The following is a 20,614-nucleotide window of genomic DNA, read 5'->3' as shown; positions in this document are numbered from 1 at the left end:
ACTAACCTGTCAGTGATAGAGCAAGAGAGCAGTCCAGGCCTCTTTGGACTACTCTGTACCACCTCTGCTGGGAAATTTGGTGACACAGGATTGATAGCATTGTCAAGTTTTAAAATAAATGCTGTTTTGGATAGTGGAATATTCTATAGAAATCAAAACCATTTTAAGCACATTCATTAAGCTCAGAATGAAAACTTTTTTTTCAAAATAAAGTTTAACCTGTGACTGGTAGTAAGCATACTGTTTGTTTCTTTCTTCTCTTTTAGAATGAAAAGGAAGTTTTATTCCTGGGAGGAATGCATGAACCTTCGGGAGGTTAAGGTATTTATTAATACAGTAGGGAATAACTTATGTATGGTTGATTAAAACAGTGCTATACATGCTTAGATTTGTTGTTGATATAGTCATTCTGTGTGAATTGTTTCACTGAAGCCAAAAAGGGGGGAGAATGATAACACTAATGCTTTTAGTGAATATATTTTATTTTAAATCTTGGTTTATTACTATTAAATAAATCACAGATTTATTCAAATTTCAATAGTTTCCCACTGAACTTTTTTCTTTCAAATTGTGATGAAATACAAATAAGATAAAATTTCCCATCTTACCAATTTTTAAGTGTATATTCATATCGTTTTACAACCATTATCACCATCTATCTCTAGAACTCTTTTCCTCTTGCAAAACTGCAACTCTGTACCCATTAAACAGTAACTCCCCATGACCCCTCCCCCAGCCCCTGGCAACCACCATTCCACAAGTGTAATCATACAGTACAGGCAGATCTCATTTTATTGTGTTTCACAGATGTTTCATTTTGTTTTTTGAGGGTTTTTTCTTAAATATTTTATTTTTTTATCTTTAGACAGTGGGGACGAAGGGAGAAAGACAGGGAGAGAAACATTAATGTGGGGTTGCCTCTGGCACGCCCCCAACTGGGGACCTGGCCCACAGCCCAGGCAGGCGCCCTGACTGGGAATCAAACCGGTGACCCTTTGGATCTCAGGCTGGTGCTTAATCCACTGAGCCACACCAGCCAGGAGATGTTGCATTTTGTACAAATTGAAGGCAAAACCAAAATCCTCCAACTCACTGTATTGCAATACTCGCTCACTGAGGTGGTTTAGAACCAAACCCATAGTATCTCCAAGGCATGCTTGCATTATCTTGTTGTGACTGGCTTATTTCACTTAGTGTAATGTCCTTAAAGTTCATCCATGTTGTAGCATGTGTTAGAATTTCCTTCTTGTTTAAGGCTAAATCATACTTCATTGTCTGGATATACCACATTTTGCTTAACCATTCATCCATTGGTGGACACTTGGGTTGCTCTCACTTTTTGACTATGGTGAACCTCCCCATTTCTTTAAACTTCTTTTCCACTGGCCCCTTCTCTTCAGTCTATAAATGTGCCTGCCATTCTCTGTAATCAGCCTCAGCCCTCTCTCCCCTTGAGCTTCTACCCCTTTCCTTTCCTTACCTTCCCAACAACTCCTTTTGTGATCATTGCCCACCTACCACTGACTTGAGTCAGGCATCTCTCTGCAACGCCACGGAAGCTGCTCTCCTAAAGTCGCCAGTCGCCAAGTCCAGGGCCCTTTTCTCAGGCACTTTCTTGCCTGCAATGTTGGGTGCTGTTGACCGCTTCTTCCCCTCCTCTCCCAGGGCTGTGTGGCTCTGCTGTTGCTTAGCTGTCCTACCTTTTTCTTGCCTTTCACCAGTTCTTTTATGGTTCTTCCCTTAAATATCAGTGATTTCTCACATTCTGTTCTTAGCAATTTTTCCTTCGCTCTGACTCTCCTCCTGAGTAATGTCATTCAATCCCCTTCCCCCAGCAGTCCCATCAAATCTTTTATCGTATGCTTTAGACCAGGGATTAACAAATGGCCCAGATTCTAGTTTTATAAGTAAAATTATATTGGAACACAGCCATGTCCATTTGTTTGGATATTACTTATGGCTGATTTCATGCTACAATGACAAAGCGGAGTAGCTGCAGTAGACCTAGAAAGCCTACAATATTTACTCTCTGTCCTTTTGGAGAAAAGTTTTCCTGCCCCTGCTTCAGGCCCCTATATTCAACTGCTTAGTGGATATTGGTACCTGAATTTTCTAGACTGTCTGCATCCCTCAGTGCTCCTATTTTCTCCCCCTTCTGTTAATTGTCATTTACCCAGAAACCCCAGCTCCTTGCAGGTGGCTGTGTGATCCCACTTTCCACAAGTGTCCTCCGTCCTGTGTGCTGCTGCTAGAATGAGCTCCATGGCATTCAGCTGCTCATACACTCTATCCCGTTTACTGAGAGGTTGTTATGGGACAGGAAGTGCCTTAGGTGCTCAGCACACATCGTCTTATTTCATCCCCAAAGCGACCTGACAGGGAAAGTGTTAGTTTCTTGGGTTTGCTCCTGAGAACTGCTGAGGCCCAGGCTCAGTAACTTGCTTGAGGTAAACTCAACGTTAAGCCATGCGGTTTGGTTTCAAACCCAGCTTTGTCTGAAAGCCTCGTGGGTATCCCCCTGGCATCCAGTGCCCTCCGTGCCCACCTCTCCAGTTAGAGTCTTCCAGAGGGTCTTCGTTAGAACCTAACTAGGGTAATTCTTACTCCTCAAACACAGACGGTACCACTCCACCCTCTCCTGAGACAACCTTTCCCTCCAACTGAGCTGTCTAGGTGTTGCTGTTTCTTAATGTCATTCACTGACTTCTCAGGGTTTGAGGATTGCTCATCCTAAAACATCTCTGATGCTCCTTGTTTCTGTCATTTCTTTGACCCTTAATATGATCTTCTTTATTTTGTTACAAGTATTTTGTCCTCTCCTGTGAATTGGGTTGTTTGCCTCTGAAGGGCAGGCACTGTCTCTTACGCCCAGGGTATCCCTGAGGCTCGGTACACTGTACAGCAGGTCCTCAAATAATGTCCTTTCCTCCTACGTCCTTTTGTTATAACATTGATGAGATAGGAACTTAACTCTTGTTTATATCAATTAGCCTATGATAAAATTCATTTCACTGTATGTCGATTCACTGCCGTTCCAAGAACCTTTCAATAATGTTAAGTGAGTACTTACTGTAGTTTTGTTAACAGTTAGGAACCTTCATGTGCTGGGAGAAACAGTCCCTACTCAGACTGCTGACCCAGGTTTAATTTGCTACTTCCACTTCTCTGCATTGATACAGCTGTCCTGCCTTTTCCTCTCCTTTGTAAACGTGCCCTGAGCCAAAATAAGATGCCTTCTTTTTGGAAATATATCTCTGTAAAATCAGTCACATGAAGTCCTCTACACAAAATTAATTCTTTTTATACTAAGCTAATACAGACTTTTACTTGCTCATGAGCCTCACTTAGAAAGAAGAGCTGAGAGCTACTCTTAGACTCGGGCCAGTAATTCATGCTCAGAACACACTTCAGGCTAACAGCGGAAGGTATCCTACTCCTTGCCTAGAGTTCTCTTGAAAAATTTTAAAACTTACATCATTTTCCTCTGAACAAATTTGCTCTGTGGCCACTGGACATCTCAGCCATTGCTTGGGATGCATTTTAAGCACACAGGCAGAAAAGATTGCTGCAGTCCATGAGAGTCCAGTGAATACTACTTACAAGTTAAGCAATGTTTGTTTTTGCTACCCATGGAGAACCAGGAATGCAACCCAGCTAAGAGAAGTAATCAGGCTGGTTGGGTCATTCTAGAAGGATCTGTGCATTTGGCCAAAGCAGCTGAGTATTTCCTGACAGACAAGCATGTTGGCAGGGGCTTGTCTTTCAGGGAAGAGGCTCCAGAAAAGTCTTATTTTATTCTAATTCACTGGCCATATTCATCTCTCTTCCCAGCTGCTTGAAATAACTTGATCATATTACACATTCCCAAGCTCTGATCCCTGGAGTACCTTATTATTGAGTGTCCTTCCAGAGTTGGATATTAATGTTAACGTTTTCGTCTTCAGACATTGTGCTTGTTTTGTGGAAGGGGCATTCTTACAAGGAAATTCAAAGATAAAGAGGGCTTTACAATGTGTTATTATTGGACTCTCTCCTCTGTGAGGAAGAGGCTTTTTGAATTACAGGGCTCGTCCTACTGGCCAGAATGACCCTTTGAGACTTCCTGGAAGGAGCCAGTCTATCAAATTCCAGTCAACTAGTGAGTAAACCAGTGGTCAGATATCCCCGGTTGTTATCCATGAACAGGACTGCTGCTCCCCATTGACAGAACTAATGAGGCAAGCAACAAATAGTTTCCATCTGTACTCACTCACGTGTATGTCCCTGGAAGAGGACAGCTGCATATATGCAAGGCTGAATAATAACGTCATGCATCATTTTCTGAGTCACCTTCTTGTTCCTCGTGTCTGACTTTTATTGCCTTTGCTATTCTTAGAAGCAGAGATATTTCTCCCATATCACTTCAGCGTCTTTCCGATGAGATTTCCCTTTCCCCCTCCTTCAGAACACACATTGTAAGGAGCACCGTGTGTCTCATGGACACGCGTGAGGCAGATAGAATTGACGGAATCAGGCTATTGGCTTCTCTTTGAACAATTTCTTGTTTGTAATGTCTGCAGACTGTTAACTGGTGATTTTTGTCCCAAAGTAGCTGCCTTGTCCAATACAGACGTACCCCAGAGAAATTGTGGGTTCGGTTCCAGACCTCCATAATAAAGCAAGTCGTAATCTTTTTGCTGGAGGAGGATCTTGCCTTCAACTTATAAAAAAAACACAACATCTGTGAAGCACAATGCAGTGAAGTGCAGTAAAACGAGGTGTGTCTGTACTAGAACAAGCAAAGCCTCACCTGCCAATTGATTTCTGTCCCCACCTCCCAGGCGTGAATTCTGTTATCTGGATGGAATGAACCTGAATTAGCCCTGGCCCATTGCCTGGTGTGATGGCAGCCAGGAAACTCATCAAATTGACATTCCAGTCAGTTAATCAAGATAGTTTCCCCATGTAAAGTTACTCTTGATTTCATAGAAATACGATTTATTATTGTTAAAATAATAATTGTGGTATTTCTGTGGTTTTAGAATTAGCTGTTTCTTCCGAAGTATATACATGGAGTACTTTTCTTTTTCAGCAATAGATTTTTTTCTCTTGATTTTTTGTTTTTCTTCCCTGCCTTTTAGTCTTTAAAGAAACTCAACCATGCCAACATAGTAAAATTAAAAGAAGTTATCAGGGAAAATGATCATCTTTATTTTATCTTTGAGTACATGAAGGAAAATCTTTACCAGCTCATTAAAGAAAGGTATGGTTTGGTTTTCTTGCTCTTAGGACTAAATATTGCAAAGTAGACATGTTTTCTTTCTGCTTTTGTTTTTTCAGTCATGTTCCTTAGGCTTTGCTGTTTCAAGCTGGCCATTAGAGGAAGGACCCAACCCACAATTCCTGCTTCGGATGCCTTATGACAGCTTCATGGGAGCTAGTTTCAGTGAAGCTGTTTTCATGTTATAATGGTTTACTCGCCCAAAGAAGATATTTAACGTATTCTGCAGTTCTCTCTTCCCACAAGGACATGTGGGCAGAGCAACTGCAAGTCGGAGGTGTAATAGCTTCATTCATTTCGAGACCTCCACCGAAAGCTTCGGGGTTTATTTCAGTTCCTTTCTTGCCACAGTGTTCAGGGGCCTGTGTGCTGGGTAGAGAAGACTAATAAAAAATGTACCTGCTATGGTAGTTATAAACTTTAAAAGTGAACTGTGTAGAACCTCTTGGACACATTTTCTTGGTGGCAAATGAAAGCCATTCACTGCATCACTCAGTGATTTCAGTGAACAAGTATTGTCTTCATTAGCAATAATAGCAGTGAAGCTGCGAGGCTTGCCTAACAGGGGAGATGTTACTATCTACTGCATTTCATAAAGCCTTAAATGTTTCCTATTAAAAAAATTTTTAAGTTTTAGCTTATACTATGGAGAGACAAGAGTTTTGTATGCTACATTAGAGGGAATTTCGTTGAGGGGGTTTACTATAAAATATTTCATCATTGCATCTTTCTAATATAACTCAATGTATTTGGGGTGTATAAAGTTGCTCTCTTGTATGGATATATGGCCTTTTTCTTTGCTCTTTATTTTCAAAGGATCTGTTCAAATTAGCACATGAGCAAATATTTTCATAAGTTCTAACTATATAACCAAAATTAATTCCATTTTCATTTATAAATCTAGATTTGTAACTTTTTTTCCTCTGTTCCATACAGAAATAAATTGTTTCCTGAGTCTGCTATAAGGAATATCATGTATCAGATACTGCAAGGACTTGCATTTATTCACAAACACGGTAGGCAATTTGGATTATTGTTCTTGTGGATACAGGGAAATGTTGTCATCTGGTAGATGCAGGAAGCATTGGTGTCTTTTTAACTGATTCCGAGGAAAGGTTAAAGAAGTGAGAGGCTGACAATGGATCTTGGAATACGTTATCTTGATTTTTTTAATATTCCTCATTCTTTATCACGTTTGCATATTCTTATACTTTAGGCTTAAACATTAAGCTTGTTAGTTATAGATCTAAAATTATTCTTGATCATCAACGTGTATTAATGAGAAACCTAAGATTAGGATTCAGAGAAGTTTCACATATTATGTTTAACCCAGTAACTAACATGGATTTATTGTGGCTTCCAATTTTCCTAATGTATTTGTATTTCAGTTTGTTCAAAAGGGTTAAAAAAATAGGCTAACAAGATTTATGCAACACAGGAAAATAAAATGAATTAAAAATTAACAAAGAAAGAAAAGGGCAAAGGCAGAACAAGTTATGGATATAGTCAGGAGTGGGGTTAATCCACAAAATATACATCAGCATGTTTTATTTAAGTGGGAGAAGCACGCTACAGATTTGATTCTGAGCTTGCTTTCTGACAATGCAAAATGTGAAACATGAACAATTACAAGCGACATAGTTTCCCCAAGGTAGAAACAGTCCATTTGCCCAAGAGGAGCAGAGCTATTCTTGGTACTGAGACAAAAGAGGTTCTCTTATGTGTATCCTTGTTGAGGGGACTTCATGGTGAACACAGTGACAGGTTACATGGGGATGTTTCACATCATGTCCCCCAGTAGGGGACAATTATATCACCTGATCAGAGAAAGCAGTTCTACCAAGGCCCAGTATAATTCGCTCTAGGGATGGTCTGGTCAGTCCAAGGAAAGAGAGACCTAGAGCAGCAATTTTCAACCTTTTTCATTTCACGGCACACATAAAACCACACCAAAAAATGTATTTTTTTCCTGATCTGACAAAAAAAAAATAGGTGTAACTTTGATCTATTTACACCAGATGGCTATTGTTGCTTTGCTGTTGTCTTTTTTTTTTTTTTTCTTTTTTACAATCTAAGAGAAAAAAGGTCAGTGCCCCTGACTAAATAGTCAGGGATTGCATGTTTTAAAAACTCTTGCAGCCCACTGATTGAAAATCACTGATCTAGAGAAATAGATGGCCACATACCCTTCAGGAAATCCTCTATCACCATTGCTCTTCTTAGCTGAGCTTTTGAAAGATATTGAGTAGCAATGAGTTTGAGGCTATATTTTCCAGCAAGTGTCTGGGGCATTACTAGTCTTTGTTACTACTGGATGCAGGCCCACCTGGGGTTGGATGGATACCTTCTTGTGAACACAGAGCCGTGGGAAGGACATGTTCACCAGTAGAGCCAGGAGGTCCCTCAGGAGGTGATTTGAGGTCACTTTAATACATACACAGGTGGGCAATGTGGCTGATCTTGCACAAGCAGATATCCATTCACTCCCAATGTAAGGACATCGTTGCCATTGCAAATACTGCACCAACAAATGAGTTTCATTACCCAATAAGGAAACTGGGTGGAAACACTTTGATATTATAGTCAGTTCAGATTTGATACAAATTGGTAGTGGGTAGAAAAGACATTCTGCCACAGCATGTGGTACAGTCCATCTGGGGTTGTTCCAGCCTCTTCTTTAGCCCCTGGGTAGCCTCTCACAGTTAGAGACTAAATGAAATGCAAACAACAGACAGAAGCTATCTGTGCAAATCCTTGCCAGCCTCAGGCACATGCTGAATAATCAGCAAGTAATTGCAAGACTGAGTCAAAATGTAAACCAATTCTAGGAAAAAGTTTTTAGTAAAAGGTATGTCTGATTCTGCTGACATTGATCAAGGTAGCACTTTAGCCTGTAGTCACCAGAATTCACAAGGGATGGTATGTATTTACAAAACATGAAAAACGTATAGTAAGACATCGAGACAAACGGGGGATAAGAGTTACTTACTAGATTTAAGAGCCCAGGAAAAAAGAAATAACAAGAAATCAAAGAGTTTCTCAAAAGAGAACGGTCACCCAGAATGTTTTCATTTGGGGCCAGTCATAGCATCTCAGTTGCTTGGGCTGTCTTGCTCAGTGCTAGAAACTGAGTGGGAGACCTCAGAGAAAGTTAATATTCTTTGGCCTTCTCTTCTTTTGTTTTCTGCTGCTTTTATGAGGCTCAGGTATTTGTTGTCAGAAAGAACAAGTAGACTTTTATCCAGGTCTCTACCTAACCCATCTAACGAATATACAGATGTACCTTCATACATGTGCATATACATCTCCATGCACACAAACCCTCATGTACATGTTTCCACGTATATGCTCCTCCCACCATACTTACAAACACACTAATGCACATGTATGTATGCATACACAATACATATTTATATCCAATAAGTTAGCTTCCATACACTATTATGTCAAAACAGCCCTTTGGAACCCTGCACTGTCCGTTTCCCTTACATGCCTTAGACACTCGGGTTGTGTATGGGAAGCTCAGTTTATTGAGAAGGTAAGACCACCTGTACTTTTATAACCCCAGGTGTTAAGGGCCCAGTTCTAGTTGTAACTTAATAACATTTCATCTGTTACTTTATTTATTTCCATGCCAATTTCTCAGGTAGAAAGCATAGATGGTATCTATTCCTTCCAAAGAGCTTTAGAGAGGTTTAAAGTCCTCTCAAAGGCCCCAGTGTAATAAAGGGGTAGAGCAGCGATTAGCTCAAAGACCTGTGCCCATTAACCATGCTTTACTAGAAAAACCTGTCCTCAAAGCAAACAAGAGAGTAAGAGGTTAAGAAAATGATGATAATTGTAGGTTGATATTAATTTTACAGGCTCTACCTCATTTTCGTTGATAAATGATTTTTGGAAACTTCAATGGTATTCATATAGTATTGATTTGACTTTGGTTAGCTGCACATGTAACTCCCTATTATTTGTTTCCTCCAGTAATGGTAAAAAAGTAACGTAAAACACTTCACAGATCTGCCTGGTGAGTTTCAGGCTCTTCCCTGTTGGCTCCCTCTCACCGCGAGGACGCGCATTCTGCGCCCCCCCCCCCCCGGGAGTACACTCCTTTGAGAGGGGAGAGCAGTACTGCAGGCAGTTGCTATGGCTGTAGTTCATGTCACTGAGTACTTTCCACACAGAGGGAATGAAAGCACGATTCTGCTTGGGGTTGACTGAGCGATGCCAAAGCATATGTACTTTGCAAGAATTAAATAATGAATGCGTGCTGTGTTTCATCCTTAACCTGCCCTTACAAATATTCAGGTCACACTTAACCATGCCAGTAATCAGAAACACATTAGGTGGCTTGGAGAACAGTGTTTTGCCCTGAGAAATGGATCTCTGCTTCTGTGTTTCACCCCTGCCTTCCTGTGCATGACCTTGAATCAGTCCTTGGCCTTTCTGTGTGTTGCTGTCCTTGTGGCCTTCTTTATAGAAACATTGGAGGTTTACATTCAGTAATACCTGTGAAATTAAAACTTCCGTTGCAGAAACGTATGCTGCATAAATTCACAGTGTTTAAGTGTTCTCTGGTGAATTCCCTGTATTCCTGTCAGGTTCTTCATTAACAATATGGCAGAGGGGAGAAAGCCTCCTTTGTGGCTGACGGTGTCCTCGCCCCAGGGTTCTTAATGAAAAGTAAGCACAGCCCATTTTCTGCCAGGATGAAAGAGAAAATCCCTCTGTTATTCAGCTGGCGTGGGGTACCCTGAAATTAAATTGAAGGGCTGTTGCTGAATTATGAAAGCCAGACACTTTTGAACAGGAAGGTTCTTATCTTAATGGCACTGTTGTGTGATCTCTGAATGATCCGGCCATACAGGTTTGCATTGTGAATCAGAAGTGCAGAGGGAGAAGTGGACTCTTGTTACAAGCCCAGTGCACACATCAGCAGAACGTGGACCCAGCCAGGAGTCACATCAGGGCTTAGCACCACCACCTCACAGGTCATGAGGCACACCACGAGCCTCGTGAGCCTTGGCTCTTATCTGCAAAAGTGGAGCTGTGTCTGCCTCTCCACTTTACCAGGTTGTTAGGAAGAGAAAATGAGAGGATTCATACTATTAATAACAGCAAGCTCTTGCAAGGTGCTGATGTGCTAAGTGCTGCTCTGAAAGCTCTACAGCTATTAACACATTGAATCCTGCATAAAAGCTCCATGAGGTAAACACTGTTATTCCCCCATTTTGCAGATGGGGGAAGTAAGGCACTGAGACGTTAAATGATTTGCCAGCCAGTGAACAGAACTGAGGTTTGAAATTGGGCAATCTGATTGGCCTGTATACTTAACCACTGTGCAGTGTTGCCTCTCATATGGAAATAGTACTGTTTTGTTAAAATAGTGATGAAAAGTAAATGTACATGACATGAGGCTCTTATGCTTTTAATTACCAAGGAAAAGAACTCATGGGCATAAGGCTAATAATAACTATTGCTGTTATTCAGTAATGAAAAGAACAGAGGGCTACATTCTAGAGACATATTCATGAATGTTCCTAGTTATAAAGGCTTATACAGTCTAACAGACAACATATGTCAACTGACAGATACAGTTTTCACCAGCAATTTTAAGAGCCTGTTTGCAGTTAATTTTTTTTCCTAGCCGTCTTCCCTCTGATCACTTATTTGGGGCCTGAAGTATGATCCATAGAAAAGAAAGCTGCTTAAAGCGACATTTGGGGAACCAGAATCTTCATTCTCCTTATTTCATTAGTGCACATGTTCTCTGTGGAAGAGGGAAAGATGAAGTTTGAGTGGCGGGAGGAGATGGTCTGTGATTACGGGAGCATGACCAGGGTGGAAGCAAGGACGAGGTCTGGAGTGCAAGAATACTTGAGACTTCCGGTGAAGATGGTGGCGTAGGTAAACACGGCTCGCCTTCTAACACAACCACATCTGAATTACAACTAAAATATAGAACAGCCATCACTCAGAACCATCAGAAATTGAATTGAATGGAAGTCTGACAACTACAGAATTAAAGAAACCACCTCCATCCAGACTGGGAGTAGGGACAGGCACGGAATGGGCTGGTCCCACATTTATGTGTGGGGGATAAAAATGCGGGAGGGATATCTCAGGAGTGAGGAGTCCCAGCCACTTCCAGGGCTCCTAGCCCAGGATTCCAGTGCCAGGAAAATAAGTCCCCATAATTTCTGGCTGCAAGAACCAGCAGGGGTAGAGTTGGTAGAAGAAATTTCTGGAGTCCCAAGCAGTTCCCCTTAAAGAACCCACACTTGGACTTACTTAAATTCACTCCCTCTGAGCTCCAGCACCAGGGTAGCAGCTTGAAAGGCAGCAGTGGCATACAGGGGGGGACTGAAGTGTCTGGTGTCAGGGCGAAAGCTGGGGGACAGCTTTCCCCCAAACAGAGAGGCAGGCAGAGGCCATTGTTCCTCTTCAAACCGTCCCCCAAAGAGCCACAGTGCTACAGATTGGGTGCCATATCTGAGACTCCATCACCCTGGCTAACACTGCTTGCCCCACCCTGGAGATCCCCAGAGCGTCCATCCCATCTAATTTACAGGCCCACCCAAGCTGCCTTTCCATATGAATGGTTAGTCTTGGCTCACGCTTCACAACTTCCTCAATCCTCTCAAACAAACAACAGTCAGCTTCAATGAACCTCCCCGCCCCCGTACTTCTTGCTAAGTGGCCCCAGGCCCAACACTAGCAGCAGCCAGTCTAGATTCACAACTTGGCTTTACCTGGGAATCTCCAAGCCCAGCACAAGTAGCAGCCACCTCAGATTGCATTATAGCTCACTGGGGAAAACACAGGTGGAGTCTGACCTTGGCCGGCACCACCCAGGAAACCCCAGAGCCTGCACACCCAGTGGACAGCTACAGACCACATAGGAGTACCACCACCCTCCCCCTGCACAGCTGATCCTCCACAGAGGGCAGAGGTTGGTGTTCCGTGGTCACAGCCAGTCTTTGCAGCTGACTGGCCTGGGTATATCCCTCCCATTGGCCTGCCAACACCAATCAAAGCTCAACTACAAAGAGTAGGGTATACTCAGCCCACATGAAGGGCACACCTGACTTCTCAAAAGAAACTTTGCAGACTAGAAGGGACTGGCAAGAAATATTCAAAGTCATGAAAAGCAGGGGCCTACAGACAAGATTGCTCTATCCAGCAAAGATGTCATTTAGAATCGAAGGGCAGATAAACAGCTTCCCAGATAAGAAAAAACTAAAGGAATTCATCACCAAATCATTATTACATGAAATATTTAAGGGATTTATCTAAGAAAAAGATCAAAACAATGAACAACAAAATGGCAATAAATTCATATTTATCAACAATAGAATCTTAAAAACAAACTAAGCAAACAAGAACAGAGACAGAATCATGGATATGGAGAGCATTTTGGTGGTTGCCAGATGGGAGGAGCGTGTTGGAGAAAGGGTGAGGAGGTGAGGGGATTAAGAAGTACAAATAGGTAGTTAACAGATTAGCCATGGGGATGGAAAGTACAGTATAGGGAATGGAGCAGCCAAAGAACTTACACGTGACCCACGGATATAAAAATCATGTGAGGACTGCCTAAGGGACTAGGGGGTGCTGGGTGGAGGAGGGCAAAATGAGAAAAATGGGTACAACTGTAATAACAGAATCAATAAAATATAATTTAAAAAAGAATACTCGTATCTCAGTATAAGTCAATGTGATGGGATGAACTGAACAGGAGAAGAGGTAAGTTTGTTGAGGTGTGTGTTATAGATGGCGGCAGTGGGTCTTGAGGGCTAGAGGACAAATGACTCATTATAAGAGAAATTCCACATAAGCTTAGTAATAATGTTAGCCCAATGAAAGGAGAAAAGTAGATTCTAAGAGGAGAAACAGCATTAATCTGGACTTGAGAGGACCAGAACCACAAATCAAGATTTAGCTATATGGATCAAGGGGGACAGAGTAGAGCTCCCTAGTATCACAGCTGTGACACATTTCTTGGTAGTATTGTGAATAATTCACCCACCCACCATGACTCACTTCTCCCGTCTGTTCAGTAAGAAAACAGTGTCCATCATTTCATTTCTTACTGGCATGTTTTTAGTACTCTGAGTTTTTAGGAAAAGAGACCATGGTCTCATGGTTCATATATTTTCAGGGGCCACAGGGGTCTTCCTGGATGCACTGACAAAAAATAATTCTATTCACGTTTGTGCATTTTCACATTCTTAAGTCATTTCCAAGATGGGAGCACGCAGTCAGGCCTTCTGGGAGCTGGATGGTGCTCTAAAGAACAGAGGGTCCAAACACACTGACTCAGTTATACTAACTCTTAGAACAGACCTCGCCCACTCTGGTGGGCGTTGATCATCTTTATTTAATTAGGCTGAGAATAGGCCATCCAAATTTTTCCACATCAGAAATTCTTTCTTTTGTTTTAAAGGCCATTTTTGACTAACACTGAATTAGTGTTTGAATTTGTTGAGTTGACAGACTTAAGTTTGGTTCTCCCTATGATTTAGGTTTAATTTACTCTTAATTTGATTAGAATACTTAAGAAATTGTTGTGAGGGAGGCTATTATATAGTATATTGGTACAATGGCAGGATAAAGAATGAAGTGATGAAATATATATATGCATATATATGTGTGTGTGTGTGTATATATATACTTTCTACACATATACACATATAGACACTCATAGATATACATATGCTATATAAATAGAAAAATCACTATGCCTGTCTCTGGTCTAATCAAGATCTAACTCCTTTGATCTTCTCAATGCCTCAGATTAGGGAAAATAGAAGCAGCTCATTGGTGGATGGAAGCACTTCCTCTTCTCACCTGCGGCCTTCTCAAATGTATGCAATCATTTCTGTACCTTCAGCCCTTCTATGTGTACTGGGTTCTAAACTCTGCAATTACATTTACATTGTCCATCTTAGACAGCCATTCACCTTACAGATCTATTATTATGTTGTAATACTATCCATGTGGAACTTGAGCTAGTACTAAGCCCTGGTGTCTTCGGAATGATGAATAGAGAGGAATGTCCTTTCATTAAAACTCTATTGCTTTCCATGATGCATGACATCCAGTGCGGTTTTCACATATAACCACATTACAGTCACCCACCTCTTCCTCTAGAGCAGGGAAGGTTTTTGGAATACGACCTTGACTAGCAGACAGAGTCTTGCAGGAACTCACTCTGTGATGAGCACTTCCCACTCTGAGATGTCAGTGTCTCCCCCGCTGCATCAGCGTCGCTGCTCTTCTTTCTCAGTTCTCAGCTGCTGTCTTGTGAGGCTTCCTTCCTCCCACCTTCCCAGCAGCCCTGGTCTACTCTCTGTTGCCCCTCCCTACTTGACCCAGGTATATTTGACACCATGCAATTGCTTCATGTTCCCTACAAACCTATTCAAGTCCTTTGATCTATCAATAAGAACATGTTCTGAAGCCACCATGCTCCTGCCACTGCATTAGACGTTCAGAAGAAATATAACTGTGGCCTCTGCCCTTAAAAGTGCTACATCTGATTAGTGAGAGATGGTTAACATACCTGAAAATGGTAGAGCTCTGCTCAGGTTTACAGGGGAGGGCCTGTTATTTCCACCAAGGCAAAAGCCATGCCCGTTTGGGTTGCTTCTGACTCCAGGGAGCCTAACCCAGGAGTGGGCCCTTCTTGAATAATTATTGCTAGAATGAATGAATGAATGAACAAACCAACAAGTGGAGGCTAACATATTAGAATGGCTCCATGGAGGAAGGGTAACTCAAAGCGAGTCCTAAGGGATGACAAAGATTGGGATTGATGTAGACAAAAAGTAAAAGGGTACAACATTGTTAAAAGGAATAAATACCATGAACCTGATTGGAACACACTTTACATGTATTGATGGTAAGTATCGGAAAATAAATTTTACTCTTTAGATAGACTGAAAGGAGTTCAGCTTTGTTAAATAATTTAAAAAGGAGCCATAGAAGGTTTCTTGGTGTGTGTTTGTGGATGGGACATTGACAAGGGAAAGACAGTGTTTAAATAATCAGAAGAGTGAGAATCCCGACAGGCTGGAGCGAGGAAGGCCTACTAGAAAGTGGCAGCACAGGGATAGGCGGCCAGGGAAGGATTTGGGAGGGGTGGTGAGAAAGGGCGCACAGGACAGACAGTAGGTATTTTGATGAAAAATGTGACAGTTCCATGACTCTCTGGGGAAAGGTGGATCCACCCTTACTACAAGGTATCTGGATATCTTATCAAAGGTTCAAGGAGAGATGGTTTGGGACACGTTGATGTGGGGATGACAGTGACCTCAGCTGCTGTCATTAGAGACACAAGCCTAGAAAAGGTTGGAGAAGGCACATTAGACTTGGAGACTTGAGCATTACCAGCATAAAGGTGGTTGAGCAACAGTGTAGATCTTCAGTGATGGTGATTAATTTCTCCCATAATGTGCTGGTCAGAAACCAACTTTCACAACGTTGGCAATGATAGCACATAACAAATAACACCATTAGCAGCATTAACAGTTTAAATTTCCAGTTTGGGTGTTCCATGGAGCTTTAGAGTCACGTACAATAATGTGTATGTCAGTGATGCTCTCCATAAGTGGAGCGCCCTGGGTTTCCAGAGGCATACGTCACAGATCAGTGGCTGAGTGCACCTGGAAGGCTGGCAGGTTGAGTATCTCTTGCATGCACCCCAGAGCTTTGCTGTAGCTGAGACCTGCTTTCCATTTGATGAGTTATCTTTGCCTTTCACAGTGAGAGCTGCAGCTGTACCTCTCCTTCTTCATTAGGCAAAGTAGTATTTAACATTTAAACATCTGTTGCAACACATACCAGAATCTCAGATATGAATAAGTCATATTCGTAAATCCCTTGCTGCTTGAACAAAAATTGTAATTGTGTTTCTGCTGTGGTATGAACTCTCAGTACTCGTAAGACTTGCCTTTTGAAATATTTTTTCCTTGGATGACAATTTCTTTTTGCAAAGTTATCTCAGCCCATAACTCGGTTTTGATATTTTAAAAGAAGATTTCTCTCATGGGAAAAGAAACTATGGAGATCAACTTTGGAACAATTTTACATTTTGAATTCATCAAAGGGAAATGAATGAAGCCCTTTGAGAGGTCCAAAGGACTCTACAGTACCAGTGGAATGAATGTACAGAGGCTTCAGTGTCACACCAGACCACTTCTCAAAGTATAGCTTTTATGAAAAGAGCAATACAGCTGCAAAGAGTAATGCAGAAGCAAGCTTGCCTTTTGATTCCCTCTCCGCTGTCTCTCCAGGCTTCTTCCATCGGGACTTAAAGCCTGAGAACCTCCTCTGCATGGGACCAGAACTTGTGAAAATTGCAGACTTTGGACTGGCCCGAGAAATCCGATCAAGACCTCCCTACACAGATTATGTATCTACCAGATGGTGAATACCGTTTTCCTCAAAATGGTTTAATTACATTTCCTTAAAAATGTATCACTATACTGAGGATAATATTAATGTCACAAACATTAATTTTTCACCAAGAAACAGTGCAGTTTAAAACACATATTTGTAGGTATGTTGGCATTGTGCAAGGTTTAATAGCTTGTGTTGTAAATAATATTCTAAGGAAGTCCATTATGCTTTTCCATAACATAAATAGTATTTCGTAGACCTTCCTAAAGACCCTTTACTAAAAGCGTTGTATGAAAGATTCTCCAAAGACCTGTCTGAATAACCTGATTATTGCTATTATTAAAACTTTCAGACCCTAGGGATTTGATTTTAAGCAGTTGGCCATGACCAAGAAGTAGTCTACAGACAAGTTTTACATTCTCTCTCTTTCTCTCTTCCTCTTCTCTCTCTTTTCCTCGCTTTTATTCTCTCTCTGTGTTTCTCAGAGAGTCTGCAGAGAGGAGTCTTGTAGAGACACGCTCATGGAAAATAGCGTAAGATAGAGCAGCCCAGTTTATGACAGTAGCCCCAGCAGCTGGCGGTGCCCGTGTGTGCATGTACCACCTTCTGAACTAGACAGAAAATGGACGGAGTTTACAAACTCTGTCACTGAGAATTGGTGATATATTTCACTTACTTCTGGTCAGTGGGAGCGATAACAGGCAGGTCGCCTTTGTCCCTCCAGGTACAGGGCTCCGGAAGTGCTCCTGAGGTCCACCAGCTACAGCTCCCCCATCGACATCTGGGCCGTGGGCTGCATCATGGCCGAAGTGTACACCCTCAGGCCACTCTTCCCTGGGGCCAGTGAAATTGACACGATCTTCAAAATTTGCCAAGTGCTGGGGACTCCAAAAAAGGTAATGATACAGAACAAAGGCTTGGGGGCCAGAGCCAGCACCTCCCACCCCCCGCCCGTGCTCCCTGCCCTCCACCCCTTTGTAGCACTGGCACCGTGATCACCTGCCATCCCGGAGTCACTCTTGTGACCTCAGTGACCCTCCACTGCCCATGTTCTCAGATATGGCCGCCTCGCTCCCTCCTCCTGCTCTCAAGTAGAAAACGTTTGGCTCCCTCAGCTTTTCTCTGTATGGCACCTCACCTCCCTTGCCCAGTTTCCCGATTCTCATGGCTACAGCACTTGTGAGCTATTCGGAAGTCTCCTACCTGTAACCTGCAGCCCTCACCTCCCCGCTTTGTAACTCCATTCACACACGTACAACTGTGCGAGGTTTTCTCCTGACACCCTCACCGTCACGTCAGACTCAACACATCTGACACAATTTGCCTTTTTTTAAAAACTTCTTCCAAAGAACACAAACACATTGGAACGTTTTACGTGCTTCTTACCTTACATGCGTGTTCAATACTTTAGTTACTTTTTATACTTGTGAATTACTTATGTATTTTATTATTTTATATTGTCATTGCTTCAGTATTTTTTTCTTTCAGTTTTACTGAGATATAATTGACACAGTGTTGTACAGGTTCAAGGTGCACCAGATTTCTTTTTGTTTATCCCCAACTAGCTTCCTTCTTTCATTCTCCTTTTCTGTCTGTGGTCCCATCCTAATCCCAGAGCCCCAGCCTCTGTGTTTCCCTTTGACCTTCTTTTTTTTCCTCCCCTTCCCCAAGAGTTGGGTCCTTAAATCCTGTCGAGTATCTCTGTGCGGTGCCTCTCACAGGCTCCCATCCTCGGAGTGCGCCACCGCCGTCTCAGGCTGGGCCATGCTCACCCTCCCATCTTTCTGCCCTCACGTCTTTTTCCTCTAACTTATCCTTCAGTTTGCTGCCAGTTCACCTTCTTAAGGAACAGCTCTGGTACTCTCCCCACCTCTTAAAAATATTTGCTGGCTCCTCATTACCCAGCCCCCTTAAATGTCATCCCTTGTCCCTCATTTCATACCTATAGCCCCATACCTGTATCCCCCACCCGCCATGTGCCCTGGAACCTTCCCGTTGCAGCGCTCTGCATATGTGTGCTCTGCTCAGCTGAAGGTCTCTCCCGGCCCCCCGCACGCCCTTCTTCCAAGGCCTTGCCGTAACCTTTCTCCTCATTGTTCCTCTAATCTCCTCCTCTCCATCTTCCACGTGATCCGTGCTGTTAATATAATTTATCTGTGTACCTAGCTGTTTCCTGATTCATTCATTCAGGGCAAGGATTTGTCTTGTGCATGTTTGTGTTTCTTTTTCCAGGTCCTAGCACCATGGTTGGTACAAACTAGTCCCTCAAAAAAAAAAAAAAAAATTATTAAGTCATTTGAATGAGTCACTAATGGCACCTCGTAGAGATTTCTAGTCTCCTGCGGAATCTCCCTCTTCTGGATGACTGTATCTCTACCTCTCTTGTGACCTTTGTAACTTTTTATTCTGTGTTATTGTTCTCAAATAAACACCTTATTTTCTCCTTTGGACAGTAGTATCTTTAAAGGGAAGGATTTATATCAGATTATTTTTGGATACCCAACACTACACCCATAGTGGGCATCCAGTAATTATCTAAGTGAATGAATGTTATAAGCAAGATGTAATGCCACTTTGTTTTTTTGTTTTTTTTTTTAAAATTACACCAGAACATGTCTTGTAAAATATTGGAGTGTTGGAATTAGAATGGACCTTAAAGATTATTTGTTCATTTTTTTCCCGTCATTTGCTCCAGTATTTATCATCATAGGTATCATGAAGGCAGTCAGTGAATGCGGGCTGTGAAAGAATTCACAAAGAGAAGAAAGTGTAGAGAACAAGGCTTTTATTCAGTCTCCAAGAGAGGAGAAGGGTATGGTGGGGAGAGATACACCAGCCTTGAGTGGTGGGGGCTTTGAGCTTTTACTGAATTATAATTGGATTAAAAGGGGTGGGGGGCTGCCGTTGTGTGGCTCTCGGGCTGTGCAGGAGGTTGCGATTTGTTCCAGTTCTACCTTCTGCCTGTGGCTGTAGGGACCGGTTAGTTCTGTTCTTGATTCTAGTAATTTCCAGTCCTGGAGACAAGCTCAGAAGAGTAAAATGGCAGTCCTGTTTAACAAGGTCGCAGGCCCACTAGGCAAATGGTGCCGGCTTTGTCCTCTCAGGTATGATCGATGGAAAAGTGGAGAGTATGAGATTGGGTGGGACCGCTTTCTGTATTGCTGGACTTCTCAGCGTGTGTATTTTGAATCATCAAGATGAGAATATGTAGGTTTTGACAAACTTATTTAACTGAGGACAAAGTGTTTTATGCCCCTCCCTCCCCTGCAAAAAAAAAAAAAAAATCTATCTCATTAGCAGTTTCTGAAACCTCTGTCCTGTGAAACACAATTGGGAAAAGAGTAATTTGGTTAAACCACCAAATCTCAAGAGAGGAACTACCTTGTGGTAAGGTTATTAAACAAGTTGGTGGCAAATCCTAGTCCCTTCCACTCTTTCCCTAACTTCATACACTTTCCAGTCTCTCCATTAGCAGCCTCCTGTGTGTCAGTCATTGCACACAGTGCCACGTGGGTGGGTGTGGGCTTGGTAATGACATGTTTTCTTTCTGTTATGGGCACACGAGCTAGTGTATAAACTCTTATCACCGTGAGTTGGCCAAGCAATGTTTCCTATGTTTTCTTTCTTTCAGACTGACTGGCCGGAAGGCTACCAACTTTCGAGTGCCATGAACTTCCGCTGGCCCCAGTGTGTGCCCAATAACTTAAAGACTCTAATTCCAAATGCTAGCAGTGAAGCAATTCAACTCCTGAGAGATATGCTTCAGTGGGATCCCAAGAAACGGCCAACAGCTAGTCAGGTTTTCTTCCATTTTCTTCTGTTCGATGCATTTCTCATGAAGTTCATATCTAACTCCAAATAATGTCTATTAATCTCATAGGAAGTAATTCATTTGGTATTATGGGTAAAAAATAGTATCGAATACCACTATTGGTGTGTTACATAGAACAGTGATTAGCA

At 42.2% G+C, this 20,614-nt stretch overlaps 1 protein-coding gene across 1 annotated transcript in view; it reads left to right on the top strand.

Annotated features, from left to right (window-relative positions):
* Positions 1-20,614, top strand: part of CILK1 (ciliogenesis associated kinase 1) — a 36,091-nt gene that overhangs the window by 3,187 nt on the left and 12,290 nt on the right. The window contains exons 2-7 of the mRNA XM_054569480.1: positions 267-321; positions 5,121-5,242; positions 6,197-6,276; positions 16,549-16,681; positions 17,379-17,550; positions 20,286-20,453. Coding sequence (XP_054425455.1) covers positions 267-321; positions 5,121-5,242; positions 6,197-6,276; positions 16,549-16,681; positions 17,379-17,550; positions 20,286-20,453 — 730 coding nt within the window. The remainder of the gene's footprint in view (positions 1-266; positions 322-5,120; positions 5,243-6,196; positions 6,277-16,548; positions 16,682-17,378; positions 17,551-20,285; positions 20,454-20,614) is intronic.

The sequence above is a fragment of the Pteronotus mesoamericanus genome, unplaced genomic scaffold (assembly GCF_021234165.1).
Source record: "Pteronotus mesoamericanus isolate MK-2021 breed Mesoamerican mustached bat unplaced genomic scaffold, CSHL_Meso_final contig_20, whole genome shotgun sequence".
In the NCBI taxonomy this organism is placed as follows: domain Eukaryota; kingdom Metazoa; phylum Chordata; class Mammalia; order Chiroptera; family Mormoopidae; genus Pteronotus; species Pteronotus mesoamericanus.
This window is presented reverse-complemented; position numbering and strand designations above follow the sequence as displayed.